Source organism: Callospermophilus lateralis, chromosome 19, assembly GCF_048772815.1.
Source record: "Callospermophilus lateralis isolate mCalLat2 chromosome 19, mCalLat2.hap1, whole genome shotgun sequence".
NCBI lineage: Eukaryota > Metazoa > Chordata > Mammalia > Rodentia > Sciuridae > Callospermophilus > Callospermophilus lateralis.
In genome coordinates this window covers 15,194,321-15,214,935 of record NC_135323.1, presented here as the reverse complement: position 1 = coordinate 15,214,935, position 20,615 = coordinate 15,194,321, and the positions used below count along the sequence as shown (strand labels likewise).

General features: G+C 36.4%; 1 protein-coding gene across 1 annotated transcript; it reads right to left on the bottom strand.

Annotated features, from left to right (window-relative positions):
• Positions 1–861: 861 nt before the first annotated feature.
• Positions 862–19,762, bottom strand: Uqcrc2 (ubiquinol-cytochrome c reductase core protein 2). Its single transcript, XM_076840931.1, has 14 exons — positions 19,634–19,762; positions 17,289–17,372; positions 17,026–17,175; positions 16,048–16,112; positions 14,935–14,991; positions 14,427–14,551; positions 12,976–13,073; positions 11,660–11,717; positions 10,466–10,561; positions 9,737–9,936; positions 7,713–7,793; positions 5,749–5,825; positions 2,825–2,978; positions 862–1,117 (listed from the first exon to the last, which is right to left on the bottom strand). The coding sequence occupies exons 1-14, from the start codon at positions 19,664–19,666 to the stop codon at positions 1,028–1,030; spliced, it is 1,368 nt and encodes a 455-aa protein (XP_076697046.1). The 5' UTR covers positions 19,667–19,762; the 3' UTR covers positions 862–1,027.
• Between the last annotated feature and the right edge of the window lie 853 nt (positions 19,763–20,615).

Below are 20,615 nucleotides of genomic sequence, written 5' to 3'. Positions count from 1 at the left end.
ACAAATGTGGGGTTGTATGAACATTTTTTAAAAACACCAAATTTTTTGTGCCTTGCCAAGTTTGCAGGAATTCTTACAGGAATTATGTGCAGACTTTTCAATTCTTTTTCATGACTGTGGAAAAGCCTTTAGAGACCTTCTTCAGTGAGAAAGTGAAAGACTTCCTGGGGTTTCACAGATCTTGTTCTCAAAATAGCAATTCAGGTCATGAAGACCCTCCTTTCTGAGAATTTCCCATCTTTTAGAAAATATGGTAGAAGAAACCATTATCAGAATATATAAACATGGTAGAGAACTTCTTTTTAAGGTAAATACCATATTTTCTTTTGATATTTAGATTAGATTCTTTGGGTAGTTATTCATATTAGCAACCCTTCAGCCCTACTTTACTTTTAGTGTTGGCCTGATAGTTAACTATTTCAAAGAGACAGGATTGAAACAGATGAGAAATAGAAGAGAAAAATAAAAACTGCCACAGTGAAAATAAATTAGAAATATAAAGTAACAGTTACACGGCATATGATTCATAGGGAATTTGTTTTTCAGAAATGATTTCATTGTAAAAAAAGGCAAAGAGGGTAAACTCAGATCACTTAATTGTTGTTATCCAAAATGACAGATTTTTAATTTGTTTGCATCTTAAAAAGTCACCAATAATAATCTGGAAATTTTTACCCTGGTAGTTGCTTGGCCTTAATTTTAATAGTGTCCAATGCTTCTTAATTGAAGTACCAAATAATTACATTTTGCCTCCTTTGAGACATCTAAAACAAACATGTCAAAAAACAAAAAAACAAAAAAACCCCAAAGATCTCAGTATATAATAAATACTTATTGATTAAACAGGAAAAATGTAGGAAAAACATTTAAGCAGAATGTTTTATTGACTCCATTAATTACTTGCATTTATGTTTTATGATATTTTACTTAGTTGAGAAAAACAAGATAAATTATAGACTTTTGACTTTCATGTGTCTGCTGCTCTGGGATGAGAAAATGTTCTGTGCTCTCCCTTGCAGTTTGTGCTTCAGTGTTTCAACTCGTCAACAAAAGGGGTATGCCCCAAATTTCCACTTGCTGCCATTGACTTCTGGCCAGAAACAAATTTCTTTGCAGCCTTTAAACAAAACAAAAGAAGACAAAAAAATTAAAAGAAATAATAATGTACCGTCAAGTAGATAAACTTTTGCCATACTACTTTGCCATTTCAAGAGTTTATAGATAGAACATTCTAAGCCAGCAATTCTATAATAGTCTCTTGTGAAAATAAGCTATGAGATGGCTAGTGCTTCATTTAATTTGGAACAATGTGGAGGAAAAGTTAAGCTTTTAGTATTTTTATTAGTTGTGGATGGACCTTTATTTTTTTATTTACACGTGGTGCTGAGAATAGTACCCAGGGCCTCACACATGCTAGGTCTACAACTAAGCCACAACCCTAGCCCTTGGCTGTTCTTCTGAATATGAATATTCCATCGAATATTTACCGAGTGAGCAAGAGCAGTGGTCTAGATAACAGAATTGTTAGGGGGATGAGGAAAACCTCACTGACATTGAAAAACAGGGCAGAGTGACTTCAGGCAGGGTTGTGCTTGCTTCTGTATTATAACAGCAAATAGTCTGGATCTATCAAAATACAGTTAAAGTTAAACTTATATTGATAACTGAACCAAGCATTTTATTATTTTTTATATATATACTTTTTAGTTGTAGATGGACACACATTTTATTTATTTTTATGTAGTGTTAAGGCTTGAACTCAGTGCCTCACATGTGCTAGGCAAGCACTACGAACACAGTCCCATCCTCTTTAGTTTTCTTTATGCCATTATTTCAGATTCAAAGCCTGGTTATGTATATTTAGGTTAAGTGCAGTAAAAGTCAGGTCTAGGTATAGCAGCAGCTCCCCCAGCCTTGTCCCCATTATCTCAGGCCAGCTTTCCTAATGGAGGAGAGATGGTGAGGGAGGCAGCTGGGCTGCAGACTCTTGAATGTAAGATAAGGTCAGCCACTTAGCAGAGTATGTAATGATGAACTTGGGGGCAAGTGAATGAAGTTAGAGTTATTAACTCAAGGTAAACAAACTTCTCTGTCTCTTTAAAAAACAGATTATTTTAGATAGTTGAGACATCTACAAAAAAAAGGAGTTGACATTTCTTAATGTAGAAAAACACGGGAAAAACCCAATGACTTTAGATATATGCTGTAGCTCTTGTGCTCTTTAGGCATTCTAGAGAATACAAAGTATGAGACATAGTCTAGACATAATCCTAGTCCTCAAAACCAGTCTTATGTGTGGGGGAAAAATGCCAAAAGTGGGAGAAGGTCTTAGGCTAAAAAGAATAAAGAAAATCTTGAAATGCTGGATGATGGAAGGACTGGCAGGATGGAGTTTGTTTCTTTCTTATTTTTTTTTAATATCTACATTTATTTATTTATTTTTATGTGGATCGAATCCAGGGCCTCACACATGCTAGGTGAGTGCTCTGCCGCTGAGCCACAACTCCAGCCCTTGTTTATTTCTTAGTTGTTATTTTTCACTACTATTTAGGCCAGATCCTATGAGACAGTATTTGACTCTTCCTGACCTACGGATTTTAAAATGGTTTAACCTAATGATAATTTATTTGAACAAGGAAGATACACATAGGCCTGAGTTGACAAGGAAGCTATCTGCAGATCTGACGATAAGCCCCCGTGTCTACAAACTAGGTAGTGAGGCATGAGAACAACATAGAGCCCAAAGAAGCTTATGCATTTCTTCTGAAATTGATCATTAAGGTTAAATTTTCTCATGTTATACCATAAAATTTCATTTGCTTACATTTATGACATCATTGGTAGCTACAGAGTCAATTTGCTGAAGGAGTGTGTTTGGTGGTATGTAAGAACCAGCAACTAGAGCTTGGCATCCAACTTCATCTAGGAAGCCTGCAGAAGACTCCACTGACATTAGGTATCCAGCTTTCAGCTTGTTCCTGTTGGATAAAAGGCAGAAGTCAATTTTATAAAGCAAGGCAATTTAAAAGTATATAGCTCAAACTCTGCAATGTTTTTTAAATTAATTAATTTATTTAAATTGGGTATACATGACAGCAGAATGCATTTTGATTCATTGTACACAAATTAAGCACAACTTTTCATTTCTGATTGTACACAATGTAGTGTTGCACCATATGTGCAATCATACATGAACCTAGGGTAATAATGTTCCTCACTCCACCATCTTTCCTGCCCCCATACCTTCTCCCTTCCACTTCCTCCCCTTTGCACAATCAAAGTTCTGCAATGTTTTTGGTAAATATTAACAGCTAAGGCCTCCATTCTATAAATTTCTTCCATTCAATGAATAATTTATCATTTACTATTTGGAAAGCTTTCAATACAAAACTGTACTGAAAACTCAACAGACTGCCTTTTTTTGGTGTGTGTGGGGTGTGTGTACCAGGGTTTGAACTCAGGGGCATTTTTATTTAAACACAGGGTCTGAGTTGCTTAGTGCATTGCTTTTGCTGAACTCGCCATCCTCCTGCCTCAGCCTCCCAGAGCTGCTGGGATTACAGGCGTGCATTACCTTTTGATTTTGGACTAGAACTTAGATCTAGGTAAAACTATACGTGAAATAACTCCTGACTTGCGCTACATTTTTAGTGATAATCCAAGTATTTACACGAAAGAAAGTTATCTACCTATGCAGGTTCATTTAGCAGAATGCTGTGCTCAATACACACACACACACACACTCTCTCTCTCTCTCTCCTCCCCCAATCCCCAAGTGCTAATTCTATGCCAGGATTTGCCTCAGTGAAGGTAGAGCAGGATGCAGAAGGCAGGTGGGGAAGGATGGTACAGTCCTGAAAGCCCAAGCAGCTTAAGTATGAGCACAAAAGCATCAAATTGAAACAGAACAAGACAAAATCCAATTTATAATTCTCTAAAAAATGAACTATTATTCCATGGTATTAAATAAGGTACTTGAGTTATTTAAACCACAAACAAACTATCATCCTTTGGCACTTACAGCAAAGACTTCCATCTAAATTTAATCACAATCTAATGCAGCAATTTAAGCAAATTGTCAGTTTAATTAAAAAAGGATTTACCTGCAATAAACTTTACCAAGAGGTTATTAGTTTGTCCCTTCAGGACTGACACTTTACTTTGACTCTTTGCTATAGGAAGACTAAAAACCTTACAAGAAAAAATATCAATTCCATCAAAAAGACAGAAAACATATCTTGGCATTAATAACCACAATTTTATTTTGTATAAAATATCATACTTTGTAAGAACTATGCTACAATGCAATTGTGTTGTACTTATTTAAGAGATACAATTTTGTAATATGTTGCATAACAAAACTAATAACAACAGTAACAGAAATGAGTAAAGGCTATTCCATCCTGGGTTAAAATTTACCCTGACACACTTGAGTTGCAGGCTTCACATCCTGAAAATGTCCTAAGTAGATGGAGTCAGAATACAATGTCTTAACTGTTAAACAAAAGTGCAGGGTGTTTTCCAATTTTTCTGTCAGTTTTAAAGTGCTGAAGTATAATACATTAGGAGTTAAAGTGCTGAAGTACTAATACATTAGGAGTTTTGTTTTTTGACGCTTTCAATCTGGATAGTGGAAATTTAAAAGTCATGTATTCATCTTTCTTATTCAAAACAAAACAAAAAAATCAGATGTTTTTCAAGAAACCCAGTTGGGAATCTCTACCTAGAAAGTACAGTGGTCCCTTGGCATCTGTGGGCTATTTATTCTAGGACTCCCATGTGTACCAGTGCTCAAGTCACTTACATAAAATGGCACAGTATCTGCATATAACCTATGCACAGCCTCCCATATACTTAAATTATTCCTAGATTACTTATAATACTTAATACAATGTAAATACTGTGTAAATAGTTGATATACTTTATTGTTAGAAAATGACAACATACAAGTCTGCACATGTTTGGTGTAAAGGCAACTCCCCTGCCACCTCCTAATTTTTTTGGTTGAATCCACAGATGAAGGATACAGAGGCCAACTATAACAGAAAATACAAAAGTGTTTTAAACCTAAAGATGTCCTTTGTAGCTTATAATTTCCAACAAGTTTATTTCAATATACAAGTTGGTATTTAAACAAATGTTTAGTTATCTGAATAAATGGAAACACCATTTTGATGTTTTAAAAAAAGGAATTGGGGCTGGGGTTGTGACTCAGTGGTAAAGCACTTGCCTGGTACCTGTGAGGCACTGGGTTCGATCTTTAGCACCATATAAAAAAATAAAAATAATAAAACAAAGTATTGTGTCCATCTACATCTAACAAAAAGTAACATGTTGCTTAAAAGAAAAAAAAAAAGAGAAATTATTTCTGTTTCTTTTCATTTGTAATTTTCATATTTTTACAATAAACATAACATTTAATTAGAATCAAAAGATATAAATACAATGTTAACAATTATGTTTAAAACGCAGAGTCAAGAAAATAAGCAAAATGTTAACAATTATATGTCTAGGTGATGGAATACGGTTGTGTTTCTCTTTTAGTATTATTTACTTATTTTTGTGCTGCTGGGAATCAAACTTAGACCTCACCTATGGTAAGGTAAGCAAGTGCTCTTCTACTGACCTACATCCCCAGTTTTCCCTTTCCCCTTTAATACTTTTCTGTATTCCTCATTCCTTATAAGTATGTTATATCATAACTAAAAAAGAAAAACAACTTTCAAAGTAGTTAATATGGAAACTTACTTGGCAGCCTGGAGATCTGCATTGGAAAGGTTTCCTTGGGCAATTGTTTTTACTTGGTTATAGGCAGCCTTGATGACCTAAGACACATAAGTAAGAGTTGGACATCCCTGGCCAGTGCCAGAGTCTCCAGAGGCAAGCAAATGTTCCTCTACTGAGGCAAAAACACAAGATAGAGGGTTAGTTCTGATAAACAGTACAGGGTCCATTTGGAATTCTGTAGTTACTATATGTTCCTTAAAGCAACCATTTGTGCAAATGATAGTATCTAAGCATCCAAACTCTCATGACATCATGCTTTTAAAATTGCTCTCTCTTAATATTAACTGAGCAGAAATTAGTAATCTAATTAAATAGTCAATCTATAAGGCTTATCCATACTCGGAATGTCAAAGTCAAGAAAGATTCAAGTTCTAGAGATGTGGGTGCTTGGTAAATACATGATTAACAAATACATTTAAAAAATCTGGCCCATGATTTTCTTCATCCCAGCCCTGGTAGCATTCCAGGCCTGCTACTTATTGTTCCCAGCATCACCTAAATTCCAGGACTTTCATTTCCCTTTCACATTAATTACCCATTTTTATAGCCATGCCCACACATAACCTCGACCTGTCTTATCTCTGAAATCCCCAATTCCAAAGACTTCCAGCCTCAGTCTTTATTCTTCCACTTTATCAAGATCACGTGCCTTATTTTTCTACTTTCAATCAGGCCCCTTTCTCTTCTTTATCTGGCCTATATCTATGAATCGACCCTTTACTCACTCTTGAATGTTCCCAACTCCTGTGCTATCTTCTTCCTACTTCTAACCTGTCCACCTTGCTGGATTCCAATCTGGGATTAATCCTACTACCTGCCTCCCCAATTTTTCCATTAGGATAAAAAATGCTAATGAAGAATAAAAGATAAAACAGACCTGGTTGATTGTATTATGAATTCATGGGCACTTCAAGATACCTACCTATACTACCCCTGCTGCCCATACTTTGTGCATCTTGCCATTCATTTGTCCCAAGCCTCATTACTTTCTTTGAAACTTTTTTTCTCTCACTCTTAAAAGATGACTTAGCCTCTTGCCTTATGATGGAGGTTCTTCCTCATCTTCTGACAACATCTCCCAACATTAGTCTTGATTTCCTAGGCTCAATACATCCATTGAATTCTGGATCCCATTTGTTCTTACTTTCTCAGACTTGAGCTAGTTGTCATTTTTTAACTCATATTTGCTCCAATCTTTCTTTATCAATGTCCCATTTTTTCAGTATAAACTCTCCCAAAATGGCCAGCTACAAGTCTTAAGAAGCTCCACCTACCTGCATCAATCTCTCACTTCTTACTTTTCAATCATTCCTTAATCACTGTAAATTTTGGTTCACTTCTACTCCTCTGGGGAAACTGATATAATCACCAATAACGATCTAGTTTGTTAAAACTATAAGACCTCTCTGTGGTAACAAAAGGGACGCTAACCTATCAGTGGATCAAAATGGTATCAACCATTCTCTTTTTCCTGGCCTCCAAATATAATGGTTTCTCTTCTTTTTCTTCCTATTTTCCTGGCCTTTTTTCCTGAGTCATTTGCCTTATATAGGTGGTGTTTCCCAGAATTTGAGTTTTGGCTTTCTTCTCCTACAAGTAAAAGCACCCATAACCCTGACTTTTTTTTAGCACAATCTCTATCAGAAAATACACATCTTGGCTTGACCTTTCCAGGGTTCTCATATCCAGATATTTCAGAGTCAACTCAATGCCACTTGTCCAAATAGAACCAGAACATCAAGGAGGCATTTCCCTATTTTTCTGGAAGTATTAATATACATTTTAACGTTTTCCTCATAGCAGATACATTTCAATGGTTTCACACTGAGAAATGTTGACAGACCATTCAAACATTGCATATTTTAACTGAACACATGCTAATGATGGGGAAAAAAATTCTAAGAATTAATGAATTGGAAACTTACATCTCCAGCAGCTGCAGCCTGGGAGACAGTGTAAATTCCAAAGAGACCAGAATCCGAGTAACTGGCATTGAATGCACAAACCTGAAATACAATGAAACTTTCAGAGCTCCTCCACCCCTCATTTAAATCTTTCTAAAATGACTGCTCACTTTCCTTTTTGTTGGGTATTTTATAAACTTCTTTTGATGAACAAAGGATAATTCAAACATTTTATTATAACACAGATACAGTATAGTCAAATGGTATAGATCATTAGACCTGTTTTTTTTTCTCTCTTGCTGTTGGTGGTGACTTTTTCATCAATTTGCTTCCACTTATCCCACACACTAAGGTCAAAGAGTTACAGAAAAATTATATAGATTTCCAAGGTGGCAAAAAGTTCAGCCTCTGGATAATAGGGATATTGCTGACCAAAGTGTGAGCAGAATTTAGAGCTCCTTAAGGGGATCTTGATTGACCAACACAGGGTTTCACAGTGTTCATTTGGACCATTTACATTAAAAAAACAACAACAACAAAAAAACAAGATTTATTGACTCACAGTCCTACGTAGGTAGCTTAGGAGGCAGATTTTTAACAAGTATGCCAGATGACTCTTAGGTACATTAAAGTTTGAAAACCAGATCATGTAAAACATAAGAAGAAACTCATTTCAAATGGTTTGAAAAAAAAATTCTGGTCAAAATCTAAAGTAGGAATTTCTATTAAATTATGTCACTGAATTTGGAATAAATTCTAGCTACACAAAGCCATCAGTAACATTCAATAGTGAAAAATAAAGCATTAAGAAAACGGTAGACAGGGCTGGGGATGTGTCTCAAGTGGTAGCGCGCTCGCCTGGCACGCGTGCGGCCCGGGTTTGATCATCAGCACCACATACAAACAAAGATGTTGTGTCCGCTGAAAACTAAAAAATAAATATTAAAAATTCTCTCTCTCTCTTTAAATAAAAAAAAAAAAAAGAAAGAAAACGGTAGACAGTGAATGATGAAATATAATCTAGAGAAAATTTAAAAAGCAAAATTTAACTTAGGACTACTTTAAGATAATGGTCCGGGAACCCTGAGGCTCTGTACAGAAGATTCAAAAGATTTCAGCCAAGTAAGTCTTCAAAATTTCTTTAAAAGTTAAACCTTTTGTGCATTGCAGCTGGGAAATCATATAGGAAAAAAGGTCCCTCTGCTAAAACAATAACAATAAAATCCAAACAAGTTTAAAAACTACCACTCAAATTAAAATAGACAAATAAAAAACAGAAAAATGCTAATTCAAATTTCCATCATTAAGTGTCAAATGGCCAAAGACTTTACTAAAGCACAAGTCTTCATGTTCCATATACTATATTGGAAACTATGACCAATGTTCATTCCTATAATTCAGTTTGTTATTTTTTATATGTGTACTACCAAAACTCATGAAGGATATTACACTGGGCAAACAATGCTCATTCATTAACTAATACTTAGTTGGTTGGTATTTTATATTCTCCTGATGTATCATTATTTTTAAAGCTTTAATACTTTCCTGTCATAAAAGAGTGTATTCTAAAGTAACATGAACCTTTTGTTATGATTAAAGCTCTCATTTTTTTTCTTTTAATTTAATTTTAAACTGGAGGGATGGGTCTGTAAACAATTTCTTGGTATATATCTTGCTCACTTGATTGGAAAACAAAAAGAGTAGTGAAATTCAGAGAGTAGCAACTGGAACAGAAGAGAAACAATAATATCTAGAAAGAAACATTAGTTAGAATCTAGGGATACATATACGATCTAAAACTTTATCATAAAGGGATCTTGTGTGACTTTCTAACTTCTAAGCATGCAATTCCTCTTTCTACATTAGGATTAAAAATAATAAGTTTTTGATAGACCCATTAATGTACCAAAATCAAGCTTAGTTGTCATTTCAATTGCACAAATATTTCATGTGTTCGTCTCAAATTTTAAGAGTAGATGATCAGGATTACATCATAAATACTGAGTCTCTGGAAACAAGAAAGATTACTAACTTTTCAGACTTACATCAAATGGCTGGTGATTTCCTTTGGCAACAGCCTGGTACAAGACGCTAGTGGCATTGCTGCCCCTCTTGACATGCGGTCCAGCACCAAGGACATGCTGAAGAACACTGAATGCACGTGCTTCTGCACTTTCTATAGCAGCACTTTCTGCTACAACAGCAGCATGGACAAGACTGTCTCCATTTTGTTCTCGAATTTCACCTTGGGCCAAGTAAGAAGAGGGTGAGAAGGAAAATGGCTTGGTCACCATTGGGGTTTTTTTTTGGTGGTAGGGAGTACCAGGGACCAAACCTATAGGCGCTTTAGCACTGAGCCACAACCCCAGCCCTTTTTATTTTTTGAGACAAGTTGCTCAAAAAGTTGCTGAGGCTGGCTTTGAACTTGTAATCCTCTTGCCTCATTCACTGAGTCACTGGTATTACAGGCATGTGCCACCATGCCCAGCACCATTGGTTTTATTCTTTAATATCTTCTATAACACAGTATTAACCCACTAAGATTATGCTTTTCCCGGGCCCTATTTTTTCCTTGGTCCTATATTTTCCCCATGACACCCTACTCCAACACACACATAAAACATGTTAAGGCTAAATACCTAAGTCATCTAATTATTTCCTTCTGTGTTGAAATGGTTTGATAGTAAATAATCAAGTCTATTCCACCCCAACATGCTGTTCTACCAGTGAAATGTCCTTCTGATAAACTAACCATAGTAGAAGAGAATGCTCACCTCCACGGTAAGTGGCCTTTGCACCAGGTGAACCAAGCCCAGCCCTCATGTTGAGAAACTGTTCAGCAACCTGCTTTAAAACAGGATGACTCACACCTGTTTGAACAAAAACAAAAACAAAGCTAGAACCAGAATTTCTAAAACATCTGTTTTTCTGTTTTAACATAAGTGATTATAAAATTTAAAAATAGGCTTTCTACTGCAATGCCATTCTTCCATATATCCATTTACAGTTTAATATTAACCATTTACTATCATATTCATCTGAATTTTTTCTGTGAGGTTATATTCATATTTTTTGATTTTTATAACTGTACACTTTAAAATCCATATTTTAACAATATTCTCATGTAAACATTTTATAGTTAAACAAGTATTTCTGTAGGACAAATTATTTCTTTTTTGACACAGGGTCTTGCTATGTTGCCCAGGCTGTCCTTGAATTTGAGATCCTCATGCCTCAGCCTCCCAAGTAGCTGGAATTACATGTGTACACCACTATACCTGGCTCTTAGGACAATTCTTACACTGCCACTAAAAATTTTGATACTGCTCTGATTACTACTGAGCAGTATCAACCTTTTTTTTTTTTTTTTTTTTTTTTTAAAGAGAGAGTGAGAGAGGGAGAGAGAGAATTTTCATATTTATTTTTTTAGTTATCAGCGGACACAACATCTTTGTTTTGTATGTGGTGCTGAGGATCGAACCCGGGCTGCATGCATGCCAGGTGAGCGCGCTACCGCTTGAGCTACATCCCCAGCCCCCAGTATCAACCTTTTAATTTTTGATGTTCTCACAGATTAAAATGTTTATTTAGTGAGGGTGACTATGTTTTAAAATAACTGGCTCTACCCTGGCCACTTTAAGCATGAACTGTCTGTTTACACCCTTTGCCTATTTTTCTATTAAGTTGTACTTCTTTTTAAAAGATAGTTTGTAAGTGCTCTTTGCTGTTACAGAAATGCATCCTTGTTACAGGTTTTACAAATACTGTAAAGAATATAAAGCAAATGGTTTATAAAGTTAAATAATGGATTGTGCTTTCACAAATAAATGACTAGCAATTAAAATTTGATTATATATACCTGTTTGACAAATATAGAAGTTTTAAAATTTTGTTCTAGATTCACATAATTACAGTTTAAAGAACTGTCCTTAGGGAAGCAAACTGACATACAGTAATTCCCAACTTACCAAGTCCAATCAAAGCCATTCTTGCGCTTGTAAAATGGTTCTGAACGAAGTGATGTAACTGAGAAAGTTAAAAACTCTTATTAGGTTTTATTGGTATAAATATAGAAAGTTGTAAAAACATACAAGTGCAGTTCCACAGAAGATAAATACCCAGACATAAATGCTGCTGAAATGAACTACAAAGGACTTAGTTATAAAAACTATTGCTTAAAATAATGGAAATTGTGGTTAGGTTGCACAACTCTATAATCATAATAATGAAAACCACTGATATGTATACTTTAAATAGGTAGAATTACATACCTATCAATAAAGCCATTAATAAAAAGGAATGAAAAGAAATTAAGAGTACACATTGATCTGAAGTTGAAAAAAATGGAACTAAATTTATGATTTTTTATTATCATGTGGTTTAAGCCATACATTAGATTGCTGTGTGTTTCTACAGGTAGTAATAAAGCATTGTAAATATTTTATGGCTGACCTAATAGAGTTCTATCACTATACCCTTCTTGTCCACCTTGAAGCCAATCTCAGCAAACTTTTCTTGCTATGAGGTCACTGTTAACATGAAGGTTTCCAATCTGAACTATTATAGAATTACCTGGGAGAATTTTCAAGGTCATCTCACTTCCACCCAATTTCAGAGGCCCATATTACAGACTGATATGATAGATTTGATAAGGAATCTTAGAATCTTTATTAAAAGTAACCAACTATGGGCTGGGGTTATAGCTCAGTGGTAGAGTGCTTGCCTAGCAAGTGTGGAGCCCTGGGTTCGATCCTCAGCACCATATAAAGATAAATAAAATAAATAAAGGTATTGCATCCATCAAAAAAAAAAAAAGTAACCAACTAGCCATCCATCTAATCAACCACTCTGGTGATCTGAGGATCAATAAGATGTAGGAATCATAGTTTTTACTATTATTTTTGACTCAAAATGTGCAAAATTAAGGGTAAAACATGTATTCTTAATCCCTCTAGGAGTCTAAAAATTGGTTCTTGTGGGTTAGAAACAAACAAACTTAACCATTTTATATACAAAGTACAGGTATACATCCAAATGCATAAGCAGATATACAGTGTATGTGTGGTATTAAAAATTACAGGGGCTGGGGTTGTGGCTCAGTAGTAGAGCACTTGCCTAGCATGTATGAGGCCCTGGGTTCAATTCTCAGTACCGTATATAAATAAATAAAATAAAGGTGACAACTAAAAAATATGAAAAAAAAAAAAAAAAAAAAAAAAAGGAAAAGAAAAGAAAAAAGGTGAAAATGAGCACATTTTAAAATGCAGTATGTTTTACTAGTTACCTCTTCTGAGGTCACTTTTCCAATTCTATAGTCTGGGCAATACAATGAATTAGCCAAGGTATTCCGGTAAGCAGCAGCGTGCAAATTTTCAATGAGACCTATAAGATAGTTAGGTAAAGAAGAAATTACTGAACTATCACTTAGTAAAGACAACAATATTTAATATTTTAAAAACTGAGTTTACAAAAAATCTATACAAATTTGGCGTTCAAATATTAAGAGGACTTGAAATTTATTATCATTTAATCTCTAGCAGCTTTGAAAGTCTGCCAGTTGAATGTGCTGAGGAAAATAAGAGATTATATAGTAGCAGCTTCTACATGTCAGAGCCCACCTAACACTTTTCTTTATTTCTTTTTTTGGCACTGGAGATTGAACTCAGGGGCACTCAATCTGAGTCACAGACGTAAGTTGTAAACTTGGAGACAGAGACCAGAGAAGACACAACAAGACTATACTGTAATTGTACGGGGAATGATGGCTGCAAGCTTATGCCACCGATGGGGCAGGGGTCATTCTGGAAATGTAAATCATCTTTTCTTCTACTTTACCATTCCATTTGTTTGGTATAGGTCCTCAGCAACAAAGACCATATTCCTCTGACATAAAGCATCATCATGAAGTAACAGGAGCAATATGAACTAAATGTGCTATGTTCCAGACACCTGATAGGATCCTTTCTTGACAGGCTGACATTCCCATGGAAGCCTGTGGCTTACTGAGGCCCTGCAGTGGGTCCCCAATTCTCATCTACCTGCACATTTCTGCTTTCTCCAGAAGTTGTATGACTTCTAAGAGATAGCAGAGCCTGTTTAGAAACGTGTTCTGTCAATTGTACTTATTTATACTATATAATTAAACACTGCATAAGCATAAAAAATGAACACACAAAAAAGTTCTTTTTTTTTGGTACTGGGAATTGAACTTAGGGGCACTCAACCACTGAGCCACATCCCCAGCCCTGTTTTGTGTTTTGAGACAGGGTCTCACTGAGTTGCTTAGCACTAACTTGCTTTTGCTGAGGCTGGCCTTGAACTCATGATCCTCCTGCCTCAGCTTCTCAAGTCATTGGGATTAGAAGTGTGCACCACTGGCTAAGCTCTTATTTTTTTAAAAGTTAAGTTGCTTGCTTCTGAAAGACTCAATAAAGGGAAGTTGATTAACAATAACAGCAATACATAACAATAAACAATTAACAGCAGAAGCAGCAAAGATAAACTGCTGATGCTTCTGGTGCAAGCAAAACAAACACATGAAGGAAAACAGGAAATACATCTAGGACTTTATAATCCAAATTATAAAAATATACTTAAATGTGCACATTTTTTGGAAAAGATAGTTTCAAACTCAAGTATGAAAACATTTCAACAGCAATTTTTGTCTCTAAAATCTATCTTCTCAAAAAGCCAGTACTTTAGAAACAACAGGATGTAATGTGAAATTGTACTTACGAGCCTGTGGATTCTGAAAAGCCACAGCTTTGTCAATTCTTAGCTGAGACTGAAGGGCAGCCACTTCCCAACGACGAAATTCTGGTGCTGTGGTGACATTGAGCAGGAATTCCATTAAAATGTCACTAGAAAAAATTAAAGAGTTACAGGTCAAAAATTTAAAAAAACCAACATTCAGGATTCTATACAAGTGTTAACATTCTCAAATTAAATGTTAAGACTCGTAGTAAATAGTGTTATGAGCATGAAATTTGTTAATAATATACCGAACAAAAGCCAGAGGTCATAGTGATACAAACATGACCTGAGCAGTTTAGGATTTTTTTAAAAAGCACATATTTAGGGCTGGGGTGTGGCTCAGCGGTAGAGTGTTTGCTTAGTATGTGTGAGGCCCTGGGTTCGATTCTCAGCACCACATATAAATAAATAAAATAAAGGTACATTTACAACTAAAATAAATACATATTTTTAAAAAAAGCAGATATTCTAAACACATGCAAATACTTACACATCATCCCGCAGGCACTCCACAGTATATGCCATATTTTCCCTTGTTGCAGTCACACTGAATTGGAAATAAATTAGAATTAATAAATCAGAATAATAAACTTTCCTTTTGTCTTTTCTGTTAAATCAATAAATTCCTTTGGAAAGTTTTTGAAGTGCTATCAGAAAGTGCAAAATGATAACATACTCATCAACTAAATTTTAAAAATATTATTTTTTTAAAAAAAACTAGCAAATCAACTTTAAAAAGGATGAAATTCTAACTCGTGTTATAACATGCATGAACCCTGAAGAACTTATCCTTAGTGAAATAATTTACAAAAGGGAAAAATATTCAGATTCTACTTTTATGAGGAACAAAATCAGAAACAGAAAATAGAACTGGGGTTGTCAGGAGCTTGGGGGATGACAAATAACGCGGAGTCATTGTTTAATGGGCACAGACTTTTGGTTGGGTAAGACGACAAAGGTCCAGAGACAGATGGTATTAATGATAGCTCAGTGTCCCTTAACTCCACAGAACCATACACTTGTCTCATCATATACTATGCTTTATCCATTTCCCTAAAGATGGACATAAATTTTCTAGTCTCAACCAAGATAAGGAATATCTTTATACATGTGAATTAAAAACCGCGCTAGACGCAGTGGCGCATGCCTGAAATCCCAGTGGCCCGGGAGGCTGAGGCAGAAAGACCAAGACTTCAATCAGCCTCCAGCAAAAGCAAGGCGCTAAGCATCTCAGTGAGACCCTGTCTCTATGGTATGCAGCTGATTACCAAAACTAGTGTTTCTGGCTTCCTCTTCCGGGAAGTCTGTTCCTATCGTTATTCATTTATATTTTTCCTTTGCTTGTTTTTTGCTGATTTGCAATTCTTTATTTTTCCAAATAGAAATCTTTAATATATTATGTATATCACAAATACTATTCCCGATTGGTTATGTAAATTTTTACTTTAAGGGATAAAGATATTTCATACTTTGATGCAAATTCATCAGTCTTTTTCTTGTTCTGTTTGGGAAATCTTCAATCACCCTGATAACAGAGAAAAGTTCCCTTGAAACTGAATATTTTTGTGTTTTCACTTTATTTCCTATTATTTATTTAACAAACCTTAATTTACCACCAACTGCTTCAATTCCTCGGGTTATCTTGAAAGACGAAGCACCCTTCGTAGTCTTGAAAAAGAAAAGATTTTCTTATATTAGTTTTTTAATGGCGAGTATGCCAAACATCCACTATGTCAAAATCTATTGTGTAATCCTTATTAGCATATTCTAAAGAAACCTTCCTAAGTATTGGATCCTTTTAAATCACGAATTATAAAATAAGGTGCAATGTAGAGCACAAGTATATATTTTAAATAATAAAGTATATTTATGTAAACATTCCATTTTCAAATACAAGCTTACTGGAGTTCTTAGTCTATTCTGAAAGAGAATTACATATGTTCATATATGCAATTCTTTCAGTTTCAATTTAAATAAATCTTTACTTACTTCTTATGTTCTAACACTAACACTCAGATGGACACCAATTTAATTTGCTCATGTTATAACATGAATGAGCCCTGAGAACCTTATCCTTAGTGAAAAAAGTTATAAAACCCCCACTTACACATCCCGGCTCCCCCCACCCATCCTCCCTTCTACTTAGCAATAGGATCTTTGCTGATATACTTAGGATGATGTCACACTGGGTTAGAAAGGGTCCTAAATACCTTGGGACAGGTGTCCTTTTAAGAATGAAATCTGTACAGACAAAAGGAAGGTCATATGACAACAGAGGCAGGGATTAGAGTGATGTAGCCACAGGTTAAGGAATGCAAAGGATTGTCAGCAACCACCAGAAGCTAGGAAGAGGCAAAGAAGGATTCTTCCTTATAGTTTTTGTAGGAAGTATGGCTCTGCTGATACCCTGACTTGTCATAAGACACTTCGATTTTGATTTCAAACTTCTAGAACTGTAAATTTCTTTTGTTTAAGTCACATAGTTTGTATGGTTGCTCAAGCAAATTAACAAAGCTTTTCTTTTTCACAGGACCAAGATACCAAAGCATGTTCAAACAGTGAGGTTAATAAAGATACTTACTAAAGTGGATGCAAGACGCAGCAGATGAGAGGTTCCTAAATTGTTTGAGTCCTCATATCTACTGCCTGCTTTAATGAACAAACCAATTCTTGATGCAGGAGCATAGTTTTCCAGAGAAGCAATTACCAAACCATTTGGTAATTTGGTAAACTGCATTTAAGATTAAGTAGAAATATGATTAATGTCTTTATATTATCAAGGAAAGTAAAGTATATACACACACGCTCATATATACATATAGCAAGAAACTCAGTCGGACTAACCTCAAGGTCCTGAGGATGTAGAGTAACTCCTGTGGGGGCGACTGTACCTTTAATTTTGGGGGCAACTTTGAGGGAATAAAATCTCTAAACACAAAAAAGACAGGTTATACACATTTCTCACAAAGTGCTTTAAATAAAAGCATTGTATCAGTGCTGCCAAGAGAAAGAGCGTGTTCAGAAGTAAAAAGAACAACCATTATCTTCGTGGGATGGTTTAGCTGAATAACTTATTAACCCAACAGCTTACTCAAGCCATTTTAAAATGTCAATTTATTTGTGATTCCTAAAGACAGCTGAATTCTCTATGCTAATATTTTTAAACTATATAAATAATCATTGTATTTTCTGAACCTTTTAACTACCTTACTGAAGTTTCTAGTGTTTCTCTCTAGCTCTGATGCTTTGGAAGTTTTTGGAAAGGTATACTGAATTGCCATGTTAACTCCCTTTTAGAGATTTTAGCAAAAGGTCTTTTATGACATTGTATATCATTTGCTCCTCCCCCCAAAAAACTGCTTCCTTAATCTGCCCTACAAGTCTCTTCACTTTAGTCTATTTTCCAATTCATCTACTTAATAATTTAAGTAGATGAATTGGAAAATACTTAGCAACCTTGTAAAAACCCAATGCTTACCAACTTCCTCTGCACTAATATTTTCATTGCATCTTCATTCTCATGTTCCAAAGGCCGAGTAACCAAGAATCTTACCTTTTTTGACTAAATAAAAGTTTATATCACCCTAAGATTAACAATAGATTCATTCACAGCACGTTCTTGGTATATAATATATAGTCACAATAGGGGGAAAAAAGCTTTTATTAAATGTCAGATAATGGATTCAGAATGCATTCACTTTAGTCAGTTTTTTTTTTTGAGGGGGTGCCGAAAATGATATACAATGTCATAAAAGTCCTTTTGATTATGACTAAACCTTACAAGGTTACTAGTGGAAGTGCTGCATATATAAAACTTGTTAATCCCAAAATGCTCCTGCCTTGGTCTCTGGAGTAGCTGGGATTACAGGCATGAGCCACTGCACCACCCAGCCATGACACTTTTTTAGTTATATGCTTATTTGTCCCTTTCAAATCAGTAAAGAACTGTCCTAGTAATTATCAATTACTAAATTTTCGTTTGAATAACACAATGAGTTATTTGAATAACACAATGTGAGAATGAGATAAAATAAGTACTATTAGAAACATAAACAATTGCTTTAAAGTTTACTATAATTTGCTTACTTTGGTCCTTTCCAACTGTTATCTCAGAAAATTGGAATAAGGGAAAGTTGGGGCACTCTTGCCATTCTAAGTTGCTCTCAAAGTGTTGTTAATCATTGGGTTTTTTTAGGCATGCCAGGAATATAATTGCAGCCTAAATTTGTAATAATCCACAGTACATCTATTTAAACATAAAGAACAAGGAAATCCATTCCCAGGTCTGGTCTTTTGCATTTTCTTCTTGCAGGGGTTTTCAACGCAGGTACTACGGGCATGTTAGGCTGGATATCTCTTCATTATAAAGTGGCTGTTACATGTATCCTAGGCTTTTAGCAACACCCGTGTCCTTCTTATCAGTAACAGCCTCCCCAAAACTGTCTCTAGACATTGCTAACAGTACACTGGTGCAAATTATTCCTTGCTCTTTTTTTTTTTTTTTTCCCAAGCGTTTCTTCTTTCATTACTTGGTAACCAGTGCTCCACAGTGACAAAACACCTATTCTTGAGGAAACCAGTTATGTTCAAAAGGGGGAAGCCCTAGTTTGAACATAACTGTCACTTAGGGAAGCCCTAGTTAAGCGGCTTTTGACAAGGACCGACCAAGAATCCCTTCCGGAGGGATCCTGTAGTAAGAGACCAAGAGAAACAGCACACGTTATACTGTCAGGATATAATTACAACGAATGAAGTTCCAGGCAATGGGATAAGCTCTATAGGTACAGTAGTTTACTTCTTACACTTTATTAGTAAGCCCATTTCACCGCTGGGGAAACCGACACCCAAGATAAACCAAGAAGCAGAGGCCACCGCAGAAGAGGTGCGGCGGGTGGGGCTTAGGTGTGGGGCAGAGTAGTGACCTTCAGGAGTCTCTCCACGGAGTCGCTTGGCCTGGCTCTCAAGCCCTCTCTGTCTCTTCAGGTCTTCTGGCGTTACGTCTCTTCTGTTCACAGAACGAGCCAAGTCTCTCCTAACACCTGAGCTTTCAGCCCTCTAGGTCTGCGGGTTCAGCTGAAGGGCAGATCGAAGCCCAAGGCCTGGGACCCCACATCACGAACCTCTTGCCCACACCAGAGTGCTGACACACTGCCCCCAGACCCTCCCCAAAACCCTCCCGCTGCGCTCACCGAGAAGGACCCGGCTGTGCTCAGTAGCTTCATGGCTCAAGAGTGCTCTGACCCACAGTCACAGCGGGTTAAAGGCAGGCAAGATGGTGGCGGAGGACGGGAATTTCCCAGCTTCCCCCGCGAACGCTCTTTCCCACGCCCCCTTCGTAAGGGTTCTCTCTATCCCGACCGCGCTCTACTGCTCTGGATGTTGGATCAATCCGACTTATCCAAGACACAAGGCAGAAGGACTCACATTTTCATAAGTAAACGGTAGTTTAGATTACCTCCTTTGGGCTTATATTACCGGCCCACATATTCACTCTTTAATCCTTTTCTAATTCCCTCTACGATAGTCCATCACAACTCCCCCGCCACCGTGGACTCTTCCGACCCTGATTGTCCAATGATACGCCTTTCCTGGCACTGCGCAGGCGTTTTCTGGGCTCATGCCAGGAGTTGTGGACTTCCGGCTCTCTTCAGTTGATGGCTTTTGGAGCCAGCACACCTCGCTTTTACGCTGGGCACCGAAGCCCCGCAGTTGTCTGCTGCTTGGTGAAGTCCTTGCTAGACCATTAGCTCCAAATGAGAGCAGAGACCTTATGTGATGTATGTGCTGCTGTATCTTCCAGAACAGGCCAGAGAGACTCTTAGCTGGGTCCATCACCTGAGGGGATCATCTTGAAGGTCCCTGCTCTCATTGAAATTGCATCCTATTGGGGTTACAACGAAATTAAGCAAAACGGCTATAGTTTTCACGTGTTTTGAATAATAGGATTGCGAGAGACGACTCAGCGGAAACTCGCATGTTGAAAATGCAGTCATGTGGTCAACTGGGCAGAGAGTTCACTACATTCTGTGGATATTAACTAAGAAGGTGCCTTATGCTGGGCACTGCGCTAAAGGAAGAAGGCGTGGTTTCTGCTCCCAGGGCACTGGTCTAGTACCCTGCTCGTCACGTTGATAAACGAACTCTCAGCATCAATACCTTTGGGAGTTTGTT